This window comes from Zea mays, chromosome 9 (assembly GCF_902167145.1).
Source record: "Zea mays cultivar B73 chromosome 9, Zm-B73-REFERENCE-NAM-5.0, whole genome shotgun sequence".
NCBI lineage: Eukaryota > Viridiplantae > Streptophyta > Magnoliopsida > Poales > Poaceae > Zea > Zea mays.
Genome location: NC_050104.1, coordinates 75,659,197 through 75,677,840, shown reverse-complemented (window position 1 = coordinate 75,677,840; position 18,644 = coordinate 75,659,197). Strand labels below are relative to the sequence as shown.

Sequence of the window (18,644 nt, the reverse complement as noted above, 5' to 3'; positions counted from 1 at the left end):
TGAAAAGATATAAAAACTGTTTTTATGTCTGTAAATAATAATTTAGAGAGTGGAATTTAGAAAGACTTTTGAAAATGCTCTTAGGAAACATTTTTATAAGAATTATTGGAAACTTTCTTATAAGAATTACTGGAGTTGCTTTAACTCCATACAACAAAACAAACCCCCTACAAATTGGGGGGAAATATCCTATGCAATCACTTATCCTGGTGCAAGCATGCAATCAAGCGATCTGGTGTATCCGATCTAGATCTAATGATGATTGTTATTTTATATTTAACCCCTTCCACCTAAAACATAGTACCTATTTTACTTTTAACCCCTTCCATATAAAATCGTTGGATCTGAATTGGATGCTCTGGATAGTTTGATTGCACGCTTGCACCAAAATGAGTGATTGCACAGGATATGTCCTCTACAAATTGCCACAGCGTCACAAACTCACAACGCTACACAATACGCACACTTCGCAAAGCGTCTTCCTCCGACCCCATCGCCTCTGTGGCTTCCTGGCTGTCTGACTGCGTCTGCCTGGTCGTACGCGAGCGCGTGCGTCCCTTCACCGTCACGAGCGGCGCACACCGTCACCGCCACGCTCCGTCGCCTTCCAGAAAATCTAAACCCCAGCGGAGCCGGCCACGGCCAGTCAGCCCTCACACGGACTCCGACGCGCTGCCCGCTCGCCTGCCAAACCCCCACCCCCTCGCCGGCGATGCTGCCGCGTCGGTTTAGCAACCACCCGGGCTCCTCCTCACCCCTCCCGTTCCTCGTCGTCTGCGGCCTGCTCCTCGCTGCGGCCGTAGCATTTTCCCCGGTCGCTGCCGCCGAGGCCGCTGGCCGCGGCGGCGGCGGCGGCGGCGGCGGCGGCGCTGGGCACGAGGGCCGCGCGGGGAAGCCGGAGGTCGAGGCGGAGGCGGAGGCGCGCGGGGATGGGGTGGCCGTGGCGGAGGCCGGCGGCGAGGTGGTGGCTCAGGGCAATGCCACGGAGGCCAAGGAGGGCAGCCTCGCCGACATGATCGACCGCGCGCTGGAGAAGGAGTTCCCGGAGTCCGAGAGCGAGCAGGGCGGCGGAGGTGCGTGGATCTGGCCAACTCCCGGTGTTCATCGATCCGTTCGGGCGGGATCTGGTTCTACGGGCGGGTGTGTGGGTGAGGGCGGGTGCGAGTGTCGGTGGCCGTGCTGTTTAGATCTCGGCCTTGGTGGGTTGCAGCGTGTGGGGACGTTGAGAATGGAGGTCCCGGTTTGGGCTTGGAGTTGCTTGTGCTAATCTGTGCTCTGGTCTTGCAGAGACCGATCCTGGTAGCTTCAACAACACGGTAGCTGAGAAGCAGGTGAGTTCGTTGCGCCATTTTGTTTGTGTGGCGCCCCTTTGCTGGTAGGAATCTTGATTCTGTGATTCAACATTGGGTCTGCCACAACTAGTTTTTTTTGGGTGTTTTTCTCACCACTTGCATGTTGGGATTTGTGAAGGAAAGGAAATTCGCTTTTGGACTGGACTGTGCCTGATTCCTACACTTGTGAATCTACTAGTATATAGTTATGGAGCCTTGACCCTGTCGTTAGTATATCTATGTTGCAACCTTCTAGCATTCAATGACCCATCCATATGTCATCATTGTATAGCTTTTGGGCACTTTGACTTTATATGATCATTTTGCTTTATGTTGTTTGATCGGCATTTTCCTAGTGCTGATGAGGGACATCAATATCTTGGATGTTGTTTATTTCGTGCTATGCTTGGCAATGTTAAGGGCTTATTTGTTTCGGCTTTTTTTATGAGCTTTTCTGAGAATCTGGTTGTGGGGAGAATTTGGTTGTGAGGGAGAATCTGAGTATCGTGGGGATTACGTGCGGAGGAATATGAAGGGGTACATAGTGTTTAGGATCTAGGAAGTGACGGATTCCTTCTATCGTGATGATTCAGCCGATTGTGTATTCATGTTGATTTTGGACGGTTTTCACCAAATCAATTATCATAGAAGTGGGCTGAAAAGCTAGGCGTTTGTCAGTCCACAGCACAGTAGCTTCTGGCGACCAGAATCAACAAAAAAGCTGAAACAAACATGCCCGAAGTATGACTATATGCTTGTTGTGCACATGGGAGGTAATTAGTATGACTATGTTTACTGTGCGCATTAGCAACTGTACAAATTGTTTTTTTTTTCTGTTCCTAAGATGCTACAGAAAAAATCTAGTGTTGGACATCCTATTTCTGTTTCCCTACTGGAGCTCATGTTTGATCTCCTACATGGGTGCTACATTAGTAACCCATTTGAAAAATTCAGATCCCCATTAGCATGTTTGTTACTTCTTCATTTTTAACAATACTCCCTCTGGTTATAAAAACATATCGTCGGGGACGAGTTTTCAAACCTTTAAAACCACAAACTTCAGTAACTTTTAAATTATTTAGATTGAAATATGCAAGTGTGTAGAAATAGAAGGGCAGACCTACAGTGGTGAGAGCTATCTCACTGAGTCACCAGGTCATGGGTTCGGAGTAGCCTCCTCTTCGCTTTTGCGGGGGAAATGCTTGCCTCGGTTTATCCCTTTTCTAGACCCCACTGATGTGGGAGCCTTCGACATTGGGTCTGGCCCTTTTTATGTAAGTATGTAGAATTTATTGAAAAGAACTTGCAAGGTCTCAGAAATTTGAAGGATTGTACGAATGCTATTCTAAAAGAAATTACTAATCAAAGATATATGTCGGCCTTGCGAAGTCAAATGCAAAACGTATATTTTTACCATAGGGAGTATATCTTTTAGTTTAAAGCATATAATAACCTGCATGATACACATTGGGTACAAGAAGCAAGATGTTACAACATCTATTTTGTCAGACATAACATAGTGATCTGTGGTCCTTTATTTGGATTTTGTAAAACTTGAAGAACATATATGTACTCCAATGCATCAATGTGTTCACTTGTACATAGAAAATTTGGTGCTTGCACATCACAAATATGTAATACAAACTGCCCATATTGTTCCTTCTACTTGTACCAGGGAGTTCTTGAAACTGTAGCTAGAAGAGTAACAAAGAAGAATGAAACCAAAGATAACAAGTATGCTGCAAATCCACTCTTCATTATTTCTATTAGATTAAATTAACCATACATTTAAAATGTGTAATAGAGTTTAAAATTGTCATTCTGTTTCATCAGGTCATTTCCTTTTAAGGAGGTCTTCTTGGATCGATCTGAGCAAGAAGATGTTCCCACATTGATTGATCGGAAGGTGCAATCACATCCGCTGGATGGAATTTTCTGTCAAGTTACTGCACATGTGGCATACATGTTGGGCATAGTGTTGTGGACATGTTGTGACTGTTTTTTAATTACAGTTTTCTGTTAATCCAATCTTTACCCCAGGACAATGTTTTTATCATATCAAACCCAAAGTCAAAATACCCTGTGCTGCAGCTGGACCTTAGGTATGCTACTCAGTATTCAGTCATTTGATGTGTTGGATGAAAATATCTTTTTTGCATGGAAACTTATCTGTTGAATGTATATTGTTTGTAGATTGATATCAGATCTTGTTGTTGTTATCGTGTCTGCTACATGTGGTGGAATCGCTTTTGCTTGCCTTGGGCAACCTGTGAGTACCTGTACTTTTATTTTCTCTACTTTCTATATCATCATTAACAGCCTGAAACATAATTTGTCTATTCAAAATGTTGTATCTTTAAGGTTAAGCTACATGAACCTACAATTCAAAGTATATTGCAGGTGATTACAGGTTATCTACTTGCAGGATCTATAATTGGGCCTGGAGGTTTTAGCTTTGTCAATGAAATGGTGCAAGTAAGGTGCTTCCACCTTTGGGGTTGCTTTTTCCAACCTTTTTAATCTTTATGGCTTACATCTTCGAAATGGATGAATATGCATGCCCTTGAAAACCTGTATAGAAGAGAACTGCCTGTAGACTTGTGCTAAAACATTTTGATGCGGGATTGCCTCCTTGGCCTCTTGAGAGGGGAGTGGAGGAGAAGAGCGGGAATGGGGCAGAGAGCGCAGGGGGTAGGAGGAAGAGGAGGACTGCTCCTATCGACCAGGGTGACCCAGGAAGCAGCCCCTGTGTAGGGAGTTCTATTTCCTTCGATGCCAAAACCTGATACATCTTGCTCTCCTTTATGGAATAGGAGGCCAACTACTAATGGAAAGACTCAACAACCAAATGGAAGTACTTAGCAGAAGATAGAAACCATCTAATTGATGGAAATAGATCAATCTATCTGACTAATCAGATCTCCTAAAAATCCTTCTAGACTGTTGATATGATTCCAGCCAATTTATAGAAACCTGACTAATCAGATCTAAAAATCCTCCTAGACTGCTGATCTGATTTCAGCTAGTTTTGGGCGATTTGCCCCTGCAGCCTGGCTGGCGCTGCTGGTATTGACGCCCAACAAAAATGTCCATAACACATATGTTTGCTGGCTTATCTCTCCTCCCATCATATATCTAACATGATGTGTGTGTATGCGCTCAGTTCTTCTATATATATATATATATATTCATATTCATATTTATATTTATATATCTACACACTGATCTACAGCTTGGCTTAGTTCATTTTCTACCTGGATAACTTTGTTCCACTATCTCATACATTCTAAATCAGCTTTCCTTACAATTATATTGCTTATGAGTTTCGAGACCTACTGATTTCTATTATTCTGTGCTGCCTACTATGCAATGGCAATGTCGATAAGATGTACATAAGTAGACCATGTTTTTAAGTGTGTCATTCTCTTATACTTCGCACTCAGTTCTTCTATATATGTATTTATATATTTACAGCATGGCTTAGTTTATTTTCTATCTGGATAACTTCGCTCCACTATTTCATTCATTCTAAAATCACCTGTCCTTACAATTATCTTATGTATGAGCTTTGAGACGTGCAACTGATTTCTGTTATTCTGTGCTGCCTACTATGTAATGGCAATTTATATAAGATATTAAGATGTACATAAGCACTCCATGGTTTTAAGTATGGCATTTTCTTATATTCTAATGTTTCTTTTCCAGGTTGAAACGGTAGCCCAGTTTGGTGTGATATTTCTCCTGTTTGCATTGGGACTTGAGTTTTCTACTGCAAAAGTACTCTACTTTTAACATTTCTTCCCTCATTAAGTTGGTAACACCATTTGTGATCTGAAGTTAACGTAGTGCTGTTTTTACATTGTGTCAGCTTCGAGTTGTTCGTGCTGTTGCTGTTCTCGGAGGAATGCTCCAAATTATGCTGTTCATGTTTCTTTGTGGTATTTTGGCTACAGTGAGTTTCATCTCTGTTGTATGCATTATGATATGTGTACTTCGGAGCTGTCTAATTACGCCGTGTAAACCTAGTTATCACTCTTTTTGATGGGAACATTGAGATCTATTATACTGTATACCATATGTCCTAACATCAAATAATTAAATTGTTTCGTAAAACATTGATCAGCATAACAAGATCTGATGTATCCTGAACTCATTTGAACATACGCCCAATAAAAGTGACTAGATGGAATTATGCAGTAGAAGTAGACAAGTCAGCTTCCTAGAGCTGGACCTGCCAGTATTTTTGTGAAAAATATTTGATGCATTTTACCATGCTAGCTATTTTTCTTTGTTTCTAGGTTGTATGGTCTTGTTTTTTCATTTCTTGATTCCTAAGACCATGGTTGACAGATTTTTTCTGATGTTTAATTCAGCTATGTGGAGGCAAAACAAAAGAAGGTGTTTTTGTTGGTGTGCTTCTCTCCATGTCTTCAACAGCTGTGGTAAGTACCTGGTCAAGGTCAACAGCATGCAGCCTATGAGAGAAAAAGGGGAATCCTATGAGAGAAATCAATGTTTTTGTTCAGTGTCATTAACTGTTGCCACTATCATTGTTTGGTGTAGTAGCCTGGCTCTCTTCCTCCCTCTCTGCCACTTACACGTGCACACACAAAAATGCTTGGTGCTGCATTTTCTGATTGAAATTATCTTGAAGAAAGTGAATGCATAGTTATATGTGAATGACTACCTCAACTTTGCTGTTCCAAAGTGTGTTTCTCACAATGACATGCACCTTTTGTTGTACATGAACTCATTTTGGTTTCTGTAAACAACCTTTTTGTTCTTTGAAAATATATAAAAATACCTATAGCAGCCTCACCTTCTGTTCATACATATGAAAAATATTTGCATGTACCACAAATGGAATTGGTACATATTGATTTAGAAATGTAGCATATGATGTTTGAACCCTGAATATAATATGCTTGGATTTGTCAGTTGCAGCTGCAATAGGCTCATCCTTTACGTCATTGTGTTGTCAGTCATCCTTGACGCTGTTTGTGTGCTACTTGGTTATCTGTTTATTCAATAACGGTAGGTTTTGTACGTGAAGGTTTTAAAGTTTCTGATGGAAAGAAATAGTATCAATGCTCTTCATGGCCAAGTTACAGTTGGGACACTTATATTGCAGGTCTGTCATACTTCCTTCATCTTTTGTGTGCAAGATGCATCATTGCACACTCATCGATTGTCTGCTGTTGTTAAAAAGTTGATCCAATGCACTTTTCTTTTTTTAAAATAGAAAATATATCTCACTTCTGTGGCATCCTATCCCCCCTCAGGATTGTGCTGTTGGTCTGCTGTTTGCGCTTCTTCCAATTTTGAGTGGTACATCTGGCCTTCTTCACGGAGTTGCATCAATGACGAAGTCGTAAGTGCAGCATTTTTCCCTTTTTTGCCCTGAAATACTTTTGGTTACCTTTATATTGTAACTTTTCTTTTACAACGAATTGAATATTTTGTCGGTTTATCCACTTTATGCAATTCTTGTATGATGAGTTTGTGTTTTATTGACATGTTGGCAGGTTCAGTTGATAACATTGCTAACCCCAAACTCACCTTAATAGTTTAAGATCTCTTTATTATCTTGCATTTAGTATTACTAATTGTATTATCCATTTATAGTTTGTCTGCTAGCCTGTAAAAGTATTCTAGGATATAGTCAGTCATGGAATTAATTTTTTGATACAAAACTTCTCAGGTTGGTGGTATTGATAACGTTCCTGACCATTCTCTCTATCCTCTCCCGCACGGGCGTTCCTTGGTTTCTTAAACTGATGATAAGTCTGTCATCACAGGTAAAGTTTGATTGGCGAAGAAAGCAGTACATTTTTTTTGAGCAATTTGAGTTTTGATCTTGTAGAACACTCCCATTAGCAATCTTATGTTGTGGTTGCTCTGCTTTCACACAGACAAATGAACTATACCAGCTGGCAGCGGTTGCGTTCTGCTTGTTATTTGCTTGGGTGAGTTTCTACTACTCGTAGATTGGTATGTTATGAAAATTGTACAGTAACATAGAAAAATGATCTTATTTTTGTGCACTGCAAGTGCTTACGGGACTGTTTGGTTCGTGGCTAACTATGCCACACTTTGCCTAAGGTTAGTCGTTCGAATTGAAGAACTAACCTTAGGCACAAAAGTTAGGCAAAGTGTGGCTAGTGAGGCTGCGATCCAAACATGCCCTACATGTGCTAAACCTGCCTCAACATCAACATAACCTTTTAGTCCCAAGCAAGTTGGGGTAGGCTAGAGTTGAAACCCAACAAGATGTCACCAAAAGGGAAAAGAGAGAAAAAGGGGAAGGAAAAACTTTTGAGAGCACTAAAAGGAAAAATGCCTAATCACGGTTTGGGCACGTGGATAGCTTCTTTCCAAGCACTTCCATCCAAACACAACTCTATTGGGATATTCCATTCCTTGAAGTCCTTTTGATTGCCTCCTCCCATATCAAGTTTGGTCGACCTCTAACTCTCTTCACATTATTGTCCTGTCTTATGATGCCTCTATGCACTAGTGCTTCTGGGGGTCTCCGGTGGACATGCCCAAACCATCTCAACCGGTGTTGAATAAGCTTTTCTTCAATTGGCGCTACTCCTAGCCGATCGCGTATATCATCGTTTCTCACTCGGTCCAATCTTGTGTGCCCACATATCCAACGCAACATGCGCATCTCTACGACACTTAGTTGTTGAATATGTCGTCTCTTAGTAGGCCAACACTCAGCCCCATATAACATAGCAAGCCTAATCGATGTCCTGTAGAACTTGCCTTTCAACTTCTGTGGCACTCTCTTGTCGCATAGGACTCCCCATGCTTGACGCCAATTCATCCACACCGCTTTGATTCTATGGCTAACATCTTCATCAATATCACCATCTCTCTGAAGCATCGATCCCAAATAACGGAAGGTGTCCTTGTTTGGTACTACCTGGCCTCCCAAACTTACATCTCCATCCTCACTAATTATAGTACCGAAGTCACATCTCATATACTCGGTTTTGGTCCTGCTAATTCTAAATCCTTTTGACTCTAGGTCTGACGCCATAACTCTAGCTTTCTCTTTACTCCTTCCCGACTTTCATCTACTAGAACTACATCGTCAGAGGAAAGTATACACTAAGGGATATCTCCTTGTATATCCCTCGTGACCTCATCTATCACTAAGACAAATAGATAAGGGCTCAAAGCTGAACCTTGATGTAGTCCTATGTTAATCGGGAAAGCATTTGTATCACCATCAGTTCTTCGGACACTAGTCACAACCTTGTCATACATGTCCTTGATGAGCGTAACATACTTTGTTGGGACTTTATGCTTATCCAATGCCCACCACATGAGATTCCTAGATATTTTATCATAGGCCTTTTCCAAGACGATAAAAACCATGTGCAAGTCCTTCTTCTACTCCTTATATCGCTCCATGACCTGCCTTATTAAGAAAATTGCTTCCATGGTTGACCTTCCAGGCATCAATCCAAAAGTTATATTTTAAATGGATCAGTAAGGGAGTATTGCAAAATGCTTCATACATAAAACAGATAGAAAGGAACACAATACTTACTTTCCTGAACTTATCTTTACCAATTGCACTTTTCTAGATTTTGATTTAGCTTATGGACCTTATATAAGTTAATGTTAGACAAGAAGCACAATTTCAGGGCCTGTTTGTTTCAGCTTATAGATTATATAATCTAGATTATAATCTGGATTATATAATCTAGATTATAATCTGTATGTAGCTGTTTGGATGACCAGATTACATGAATAAAGCTAGGGTTGGCAGTGGCGGCTTGGGTGTACGGCGCAGGGAGGGGAGAGGGGCAGCGGCGGCAGGGGAGGGAGATGTAGGCGCAGAGACGAGAGATAGGGAAAGAACTGACACTCTGTTTCTGCTTAGATTGAAGCTGTTACACCGCCCTTATATTTAGTTCCTAGCAGACTTGAGCCCTAAGCAAATTAGAGGAGCCCTAAGCCCATATTTTGGCCGGTGATGCACAACTTATTTTGCGGCTTGTATAAGCTAGGATTCCAGCTTATCAATTATGATAAGACTGTAAGCTGCCCAATGGAGAGCTTCGGCTTATTTTTTTTCTCTCTCGAAAATGCAGGAGATTCGGCTTATTTTCTGGCTTTTACCGAAGTACCCATCCCACTTGGAGGATCGCTGGCATTTGCTATCCACAACGGCATAACCAAGAACTGAGCATTGCTGCCCTTTTGCCACCCACAACTACTTTTCCCTTGAACACGCAGGAGAGCTGCTATTTGCCAATTACCTATAAGCCAGCGTACAAGCTGGGTTGCCAAACAACAACAACAACAACAACAACAACAACAAAGCCTTTTTGGGCTAGAGTTGAAATCCAACAAAAACCACAAGTCAAGGACTCAAGGTTGCCAAACAACCCTACAACTTTGGGTCTGTTTGGCAACAATGTTTCTCAAAACCATGGTTTTACAATACTATACTTCGCAAGGGTTTGGAGATCTTGGGCTCCACCAAAATGCTGTTTTTTCATTTGGTTGGTGGCCCAAAATAGATGTTGGACAGTTGATCGCTTGGCAAAAGGGGATTGAATCACCCTATCAGATGTCCTTTATGTGACCAGCAAGGGGAAACCCTGAACCACTTGCTTGTGAATTGTGTCTTCTCAAGGATTTTCTGGTACAACCTGCTAAGAAAGTTCGGGCTGCATAGTTTAGCCCCACAGCCAGATGCAGTCTCTTTTATGGATTGGTGGGAGATGGTTTCAGAGACAGTAAATGGTTTGGTCAGGGAAGGTCTTGACTCCCTCATCATTTTAGGGTCGTGGATGATTTGGAAGCATCGTAATAGAGTTATTTTTGATGGAGGGTCTCCCAACCTTCCTCTGATTATGGAGCATGCAGATGAGGAAAGAAGAGGCTGGGAAATTGCTGGAGCCAAAGGGCTATCCTTCTTGGCTGCCCCCTTGCATAGGTTGTTGTAGGGAGTGTGTGTGGGTGTTTTTTATGGATCCTTTCATGTACGAGTGTTACTGGCCTCCATAGGGAGTGCGTTGTTATGTTTTTTGGGTCTCTTAGACCTTTCTCTCTTCTTAATATATATCTAAAACGCAGTCCTCCTGCGTTTTTTCGAGAAAAAAAATACTTCGCAATTGTCATGGCAGTACTATAGTTTTGGACAGCTCCAAGAATACCATGGTTTTGAGAAACATTGTTTGGATACAACATTATAAATCATGGTATTTAGGCAAAGCTAGCCATGCCATGAAAACTTTAGGTTGTAGTGGAGTTTCGAATACTCCAAAAAGACCATGGTATCTAGAATACCATGGTTTTGAAAACATAGTTTTTAGGAATGCAACCAAACACTTTATGACATAAAATACTCTGGTATTCCTATAAACCATTGGTGTTGCCTAGAAACTATAAAAATACTTCCAAACAGGCCCGATATTTCCCTCAAACTTATAATAAGCCAACTTATTGGAGCTAACACCTATAAGCTAGCACCTATGAGACAGCTTATATAGCTGGTCAGGGACACAAACAAGCCCAAAGTCTAGTGAACGTGTAGTTCATATCCAACTGTTCGTCCAATACTTTTCTGTCCAATTCAAACTGTCAGTGTTATTAAATAAGATGGCTAATCATGAATAGTCATGATTAGTTTGCCTTATTGGTCCGTGGAACTTGATTAAGCACTTCAATACAATTAGATCGACTAGAAACCTATTTGTCCCACTAACCATGATTTCAGTTGTCTGATTAGTAACCTGTGGACGACTAACTGGAAGGCCCAAAGGTGAGGAAAAGATGTCTGGGCTCTCGCCTAAACAGTTGTGCTAAGTAATTTGGCCCATCAGCATCAGGTTTTCAGTATGAACGGTTTCTGGACTGGATTCTTGACTCCATGCCCATACTGCCCCATGTCCGCCTTGTCGAGCCCATGCCGCTGACTATTGTTCTCATGTGACTGGCTGGCTCCTGTCCTCACGCTGCCAGTGGTTCTCGTCCTAGCACCAACCGCATCAGCTCTCACCAGATCCGTTCATCATTTCATCCCCATGCCTCCGGTGAATTCGTTCGTCCTCATGCCTCTGCTGGATTTGTTTGTCCTCATACATCCGTTTGTTGTGTTTTTGGTGAGGGGCTGTGGTGACCCTGAGAGCGAGTTTGAGAGTCTGAGGAGGGACTGGGAGGTGCTGGTGCGTGAGTTGATGTGGCTGCAGTGCAAGCAGCAGGAGGCCTGCTCACAGAGGCTGAAGGAGTGGTGAATGCCGGACAGAGTGGTGGCAAGAGTAGTGCACAGCATTAGGAAGTCTTGCTCGTCTTCATTTGCCAGTCAAGTCCTGCTCCTGTTGTTACCTCTCGGATGCTAGGATGACTTAGTAGATTTGTACAGTATGATTACCTAACTAATTGGACATAATCGATGACAAATCATGATTAGTCATCTGATTGGTACCAATATGAATGGGTTCGGATACATGATTTAGTAAAATAAAAAATTGACTGTTGTGCATTAGTTAGCTTCAACTAACAGTTCCTTTGCTTTGTTGCCTTGTCGGTTTACTCACATACATCTTTGCCATTTCTTTACTTCATGATCAAAACTATATTTGTCAAGGGTATGCAATTCTTAAAATTCTTATTATTCTCATGTGTCCATCCTTCTATGATTCAGTGTAGTGATAAGCTGGGCCTGAGTCTCGAGTTGGGTTCATTTGCAGCTGGAGTAATGATATCAACAACAGACCTTGCGCAACATACTCTTGAACAAGTAATTTATTACCTGTACCTTGCACGTTCTTTCTATTCCCTATCCAGAAAAAGGAGGGAATTACTATCTACTACCCCCTCTGTTTCAAAAGGCCACTTTGGCTTTGTTCGTCAAACGTCTTTGACGTTGATGAAATATTAAAAAATATATTAACATCTACAAGTCCAAATAAATACACAATAACATTTTCATTGATAATTTTATAAAATGGAATCAATTTGATGTTGGAGCATTTTTCTACAAACCTTGTCAAAGCTAGAGAAGTTTGACCTATGACATTGCTAAAGTGATCTATAATTTGGAATGGAGGATGTCTTTAGTTTGATCTTTATTTTATGCTTGAATAAAATCATGGCTAGACTCTTGTAGTTAGTAATTCATTATATTGTTCTCTTATTTCAGGTTTGTTCTTTCTGCAGATCGAACCTATCCGCAACTTATTCGCTGCTCTTTTCCTTGCCAGCATTGGGATGCTAATTAATGTCCATTTCTTGTGGAACCATGTGGATATACTCCTTGCAGCGGTAATTTTGGTGATCACCGTAAAGACATTTATTGTTGCTATTGTCGTAAAAGGGTTTGGGTATAGCAACAAAACATCTCTTCTTGTAAGTCTGTTTTTCATGTCTTTCTGAATGCACTCACATCTGCCGGTGCTCTTAAAATCACATTAACCGTGTTTTTCTCCATAGGTCGGCATGTCTCTTGCACAAATAGGAGAGTTTGCTTTTGTTCTCCTAAGCCGTGCTTCAAGTATCCATCTCATCGAGGTTATTTTCTTGATATTATGTTCCGTTTTTTGTGTTATGCCACAGGCTCGAACCATGGTTATCCATTTGTAATTTTGTAGCTCCATGAACCACATGATACGCCTCATGTCTGTAGTTTCTCTGGTAGCCAGCCCAATAGTACATGTATTGTGCTGAGAACTTAGAACTACGGGGACCTTGTTCTTCTTAAGCATAAAGTACATGCCTACATGGAAATGCATAATTTTTTCAGTGATGCTGCCTTGTTATTCTTGTAAGCACTGATGTATCATAAATTAACTTCAGATGACAAAGTTTAACTTCAGCATGTCTAGCAAAGCATGCAAATCTTTTGATGCTATCAGTATTAACTACCTATTATATTTCCCAGTGTAGTCTGTTGGTACTAGTTTCCCATTTTAGTTGCCCTGTTTATGACATCTGATATTTGGTATTTGGTATTTGGTTTTTGCAGGGCAAGCTATACCTGCTTCTTCTTGGAACCACTGCACTCAGTTTGGTATTTGCCTCCATTATTTTTTAGCTATTAATTGTATATAGACTGATTAGATGCACTAGATCGTTTGATTGCACGGTTGCACCAACATAACTGATTGCACAGGATACATTCCGAAAGTTGAAACCTAACATGGCCTTGTCCTATCCCTTTGCCTCTCCTTTTATTTCTGGTTTTTATCCTAAAATAGTTTGTAGTCTTGTTTGCCAATCAATTCTTTAATGTGGTTCTGAGCCAAATGGTGCAGAAGAGCAAGTGATAAAAAAACACTCCAGTCCTAACGCTGTTGACTTCAGAATTGACAAATATATAGACCCAACCTTAATAGATGGTTACAAGCACATCAACCTGGTCCTAGCAACATGAATGAAGTAAACTGATCCACATGACATGGGCTTATCAGTTATCTCACTTGTCCCATGGGTTGGGGTCAGAAAATGGCTGAACAACCATAAAAAAAAACAAAGCAGAAACTAAGGGGCAACTTGAAATAATTTGACATGTCTAATTGACAATTTGTGTATAGCACCTTTAGTGGCGTTGCCTACAAAATTTTGAGACTAATCTCTTGTCATGTCTTTTGTCATCGCTTTATCTTGGCTTGCGGCCCATCTGATGACCCTGTTTCATGATATTAATATGGAAAGTCGTGTGTACCTCTGCAGGTGACAACCCCTCTGCTATTCAAAATGATCCCAGCAGTGGTCCACCTCGGGGTTCTTTTGAGATGGTTTTCTGTCGATACCAATCAGGTGGAGGTACACGATCATACCAATTGAGTTCATTGATCGATCGTTTTACTCTAAAGTGTTTGCCAATCAATTCATTGGTTCTTCCTTTTCAGCTGGGCCTAAAAAATGATGTCCTCCGCATTGATAGCGGCAAGCGCATAAATCTGATAGTCCAAGGCTCACATGACTCATGACACATGGCACACTGCAAGCTACTTTTTTGTATGGCTTGAGTTTACAAGCTCTGTAAAGTGTTTTCACCTGTATTGAAGAGTTTGTAGCAGATATACAAGGGTGGAGGCAAGAGAACTCAACTCAGATCTTGCTCATAGGGTGAGATCAATCCTCCCCCATCATGGAGACTGCATGGGCAGTTGGGTTTGCCGTTTTTGAGAGCAGTGTGTCTAGGATGATTGGTGGAGTGAGTGGCTGTCGACCCCAAATGAGGGTCTCGTGTAACATAAGAATGTATGATGGTTAATTGATTGGATCAGCATGATAGGATCTAGGCGTGATCGTTATGCCATTGTATCCTTTCAGCAAAACTGTGTATCCTCGCAACACGAAAGTGTGTACAACAGTATCCATCAGATCACGAATTTCGTTATGTAACCATATACTCGTCCTAGTTCATGATTTTTTTTCACGCGAGGCTTCTAGTAACCTGTCTATATATCACTTTGTTGGATTCAGGCTCACAATGATGGGTGTGCCTCAACGAATTGATTGAATCCATTTTATTATGCGTGGTCCCGTGAATTACTCGCCCATGAAATTGCTACTTGATTGGATAGCTTTTAACGCGTGGTATGATTGTTTAGGGCTTTTAGATTAAAGTGGATTGAAGGGGATTAAATCTCCTAGGTTCCGTTTGTTTCGTTGAAATTAAATTTTATTTTAATAATTATAATTTAGATAAAACTAATTAAATCCATATATTTATATATATAATATATTTGAATATTATCCTAAATCATATGAGAGATATATCGAAGTAAGTAGAAGAGTGTGCTATAAGTTGTGCATCTGAAAAATAGTATGTAAATCTATAAAATCAATTTTCATTTCTCACCCCATGAATTTAAGATAGGCTAATATGATAACTTTGGAAAGTGGTGAAATGTCACATTCTAAAAAAATAGCATATTCCATTAATAAGATGTTAATTCCTCAAAATGAAAGGAAACAAACGGGACCCTATTGAAACTTGAATAGAAATTTGAATAGAAGGGGATTTAATTCTCTTCGATCGTCTTAATCCATCCCTTGCGAACAAGCTCTTAACGATGTAAAATAATGCGTGCTTGCTAGGGTTCACTTCTGTTGTATAATATATTTTTTCAGTCTTACTAGAACCTCCTACCTGCGTTGTTACAGCTATGCTTCTGCACAATTAGCCTATAGCTACTTAACGTAACATATGTTTTTATACACTTAGTTAACATGAAACATGTTTTATTAAAATAAAAAATATCTAATTACACAATTAAGCAAATAAAGTTACATAATTTATAAAAATAATATTAAACTACACAACTTAAACATAAAAATAAAAAATATATAATTTATAAATAAAATCTAATTTATATGGCGTAGATCTTAGAATTTGAAAGGAACAAAGACAATTAAGAAGTGAGATTAGAGCAACTCCAATAACTAGATTAGAGCAACTCCAATAACTTATGTAAAACGATGTACTTGGTAAAAAAAGATAATGTCTATGATAGCCCGTTTCAACAGACTCGCGTCATAGCTTTTCCTTCGTTTGGTATCTTTGCCGAGGCTGTGCGATTGGCCATCTCCCCCTCGCGCTCTCGTGCCCTCACACGACCTTCTGCTCCCCGCACTGTTCGATTCTGTGTCCTCGTGCCCTTCTGTGTGCTATTCCGCTCCCGCTTCTGCTGCCGTGCACAATCGTTGCCATCACGGCCGTCTTCACCATGTTCAGGCCGCCGCGTGCTCGTCCAACGACGCTCGTGGAAACCAGCGTTCTAGAGAGTACTCTCGCTTCACAGATGCCTCTAGACAGGATCCGAAGCCAGGTCGTTGGGTGGGGGAGATGGAAGACTGCGGTTTGGAGCCCTACACTGGTGAGATCGTGGTTCAAGTAATCAATTTGTTCATTGTATGATCATTATTTGAAATAATGATTAGGGTTAGTTTTTGCCCGGTTGTGAATGATTTAATTGTTGTCTAAAACTTATGCATCTCAATTGAAGTAATGTCTAGTTTGGTTCTTTGGAATGCTACTGTTGATATCCTAGCGTAGTGATACCTTCGGTAGACAAGAACCATTGCAAATTGTTCGATAATCCCTTAATCCGATGCCATAACTGAGAGCTGCTGTAATTTGTTCAGTGACATAATGTGCACATATATGCTAAGAGAAGATAACTTGGCCCACCTGCCTCAAATGCCAGCAAAAAGACTCCATAATCAAATCCTGGAAGGGTCACTTCTACAGAATAATCCATGTACATAGGCAATGGGGGTATTTGAGAAGATAACCTGCAAAACTAGAGACAAGTTTCTGTAAACAAGGAAGATCGTTTCTGGAATTTCTGGGTGTAGTGTCAATATAAACTGCTTGCTTTGATCTTATCATGCCTGTTATTGAAACTTTTATAAAGATTAAGTATGCTTCAATGTCAATTTAGGATTACTACATAGATTGCAGGACTCTTGAGTTGGTATTGGTGTAGCATTGTGTATTTCTTTCATATGCGAAAGCATGCATTTCATGCCCCATGATACTTTCCTGTAACTTCCGAAATGTTTTTGGACTTGTATTCCTCCTCTTGTTTTGTTCTACAGTTCCGAAATAGCATTCTTTTGGCCGATCTAGACGCTAATCACTGCGAGGTGTACCTACAATGGTGTTCTGTAATACCCAAATTGTAAATAATAAGAAATGAGTTGATCTCATTATATCTTTTGTTCTCTATATATTAGAACATGTAAACAATCCCATTTAAAGTGATTAATTAGCTAATGACGCCTAGAAAATCTATGCATCATGTTGGAGTTTATTTGTTTGTGCATTTAATAATAATCATAATAATAGTAATAAAAATATAATAATGTTGATAATGGGAATTAGAGCCTAATTTGCAATTTGGAATTTTGAGTAAGAGAAGGAAAATACTATATGTTGGGGGCCTTTCTCTTCCGAATGTCCTAAAAAACGTGATTAATATGTTTTCAGTGTAACATAGACTGCTACAGGAGGCTTCGGCTTTGGGATGAAGGTATGCGTGATATGGAGATATAACCCGAAGGCAGGATGAACGGACGCTGAAGCTGTGGCTGAAGGAGCTTCGTCTTAGTATAATGATGAAGGTGGAAGATGAAACCGACCTAAAGGGGAAAAACTACTTAGTCCTTGATAGCCCGCCTTATGATTATCAGTAAATATCAGGGACATGAATGTAATTTTATCCGGACTGCGCCACGTGCTTATAAATAGATGAACAGTAACACCATACTGTTCACGCTGAATGGTAATCACTCTCGCGTCACTCTTGCATTTTCACCTTCTGGCAAGCCGAAGGTATTGATGTAATATAAATACCATTGATGTTTATCCATGTTTGTAAAAAGAGAATATAAATAATCTAATGATTTGTAATGATTATTCGTATTCTTTTGTGTTTCATGTGTCTTTATTTATATTCGTTCACTGAAATGATGAAGGTCTCTAATCGTTATATCCCAAAGGAGATAATGCTTCGAAGGACGAATGTCTCTAATCGTTAACAATTGTGTTGCTTTGTTCTTGATGTATAACATTCGAGAACAAGGACCAACATTGGCGCCCACCTCCGGTGAACTCAATCGACCACCTTCGGCAAGCATCGACTTTCGCAATGCCGCCGAAGAAGACAACGGTGCCAGGGGCTGCCATGCAGCCACTGGATACTAATCAGGAGACAATGAGAGAAGTAGGCCTGGGCACTTTTAAGCCGAAACCGAATTACCGAACCGAATTTTTGAAAACCGGCCCGAAGTTTCGGTTTTTCGGGGTTCGGTTTCGGGTTCAATTCCTGAGAACTTCGGTGCTCGGTGTCGGCCTCGGTTTTTAGTGTACACCGAACCGAAACACCACACATGAAACCGAATAGCCCCTGATCCTCTATTCCTCTCATTCTTTGTGCTTGTAGCCGCCCAAGCCCAACGCCCCAACGGCCCAACTCGGCAAGACGACAACCCTAAATCAGTAAATCCCTAATCGGCCAGACAAACACAGACAGCATCCCAGATTCACGCTCCCCGCTTGGTCGCTCGCCGACTCGCCCGCTCGCTCCACGCTCCCCACGCCGCCACGCGCACGCGGCCACACCTGACAGCATCACAGCAGTGCTCAGCGGCGGCGGCAGGCCGACAGCACAGGCGCACAGCGACCTGCGGGCTTGGGGGCTTGGCCGCTTGGGGCGGCTACCAGCTAGCGCCAGCCGCCAGTGCCCAGTGGACTAGCGGAGCCTCGGAGGAGCAGTCAGATCACGAGCGCCAGATCCAGTGCTAGAGGCGCGATAGAGGAAAGAGGGGCAG

The 18,644-nt window shown here is 41.2% G+C and overlaps 1 protein-coding gene and 1 long non-coding RNA gene across 14 annotated transcripts; both read left to right on the top strand.

Annotated features, from left to right (window-relative positions):
- Window positions 1–457: 457 nt before the first annotated feature.
- On the top strand, window positions 458–14,755 carry LOC100279299 (uncharacterized). 13 transcript variants are annotated; one of them, XR_004852453.1, is made up of 20 exons: window positions 458–1,073; window positions 1,288–1,331; window positions 3,007–3,065; window positions 3,165–3,237; window positions 3,372–3,433; window positions 3,525–3,600; window positions 3,732–3,806; window positions 5,037–5,108; window positions 5,200–5,283; window positions 5,705–5,773; window positions 6,385–6,462; window positions 6,614–6,702; window positions 7,033–7,129; window positions 7,244–7,297; window positions 12,004–12,099; window positions 12,563–12,707; window positions 12,792–12,869; window positions 13,324–13,368; window positions 14,031–14,117; window positions 14,210–14,755. XR_004852453.1 is itself a non-coding variant. In XM_035962203.1 (20 exons), the coding sequence occupies exons 1-20, from the start codon at window positions 713–715 to the stop codon at window positions 14,288–14,290; spliced, it is 1,875 nt and encodes a 624-aa protein (XP_035818096.1). In that variant the 5' UTR covers window positions 458–712; the 3' UTR covers window positions 14,291–14,753. The 13 variants fall into 13 exon arrangements, 5 of the variants coding, with proteins under 5 accessions (XP_035818096.1, XP_035818098.1, XP_035818097.1 ...); XR_004852451.1 differs by having other exon boundaries at window positions 12,502–12,707; XR_004852452.1 differs by having other exon boundaries at window positions 14,031–14,123; window positions 14,210–14,753.
- A 1,080-nt stretch (window positions 14,756–15,835) lies between these two features.
- On the top strand, window positions 15,836–17,738 carry LOC103638440 (uncharacterized). The gene is made up of 2 exons (XR_558792.3): window positions 15,836–16,186; window positions 17,302–17,738. It is a non-coding gene; the product is annotated as an uncharacterized lncRNA (long non-coding RNA).
- Window positions 17,739–18,644: the final 906 nt, after the last annotated feature.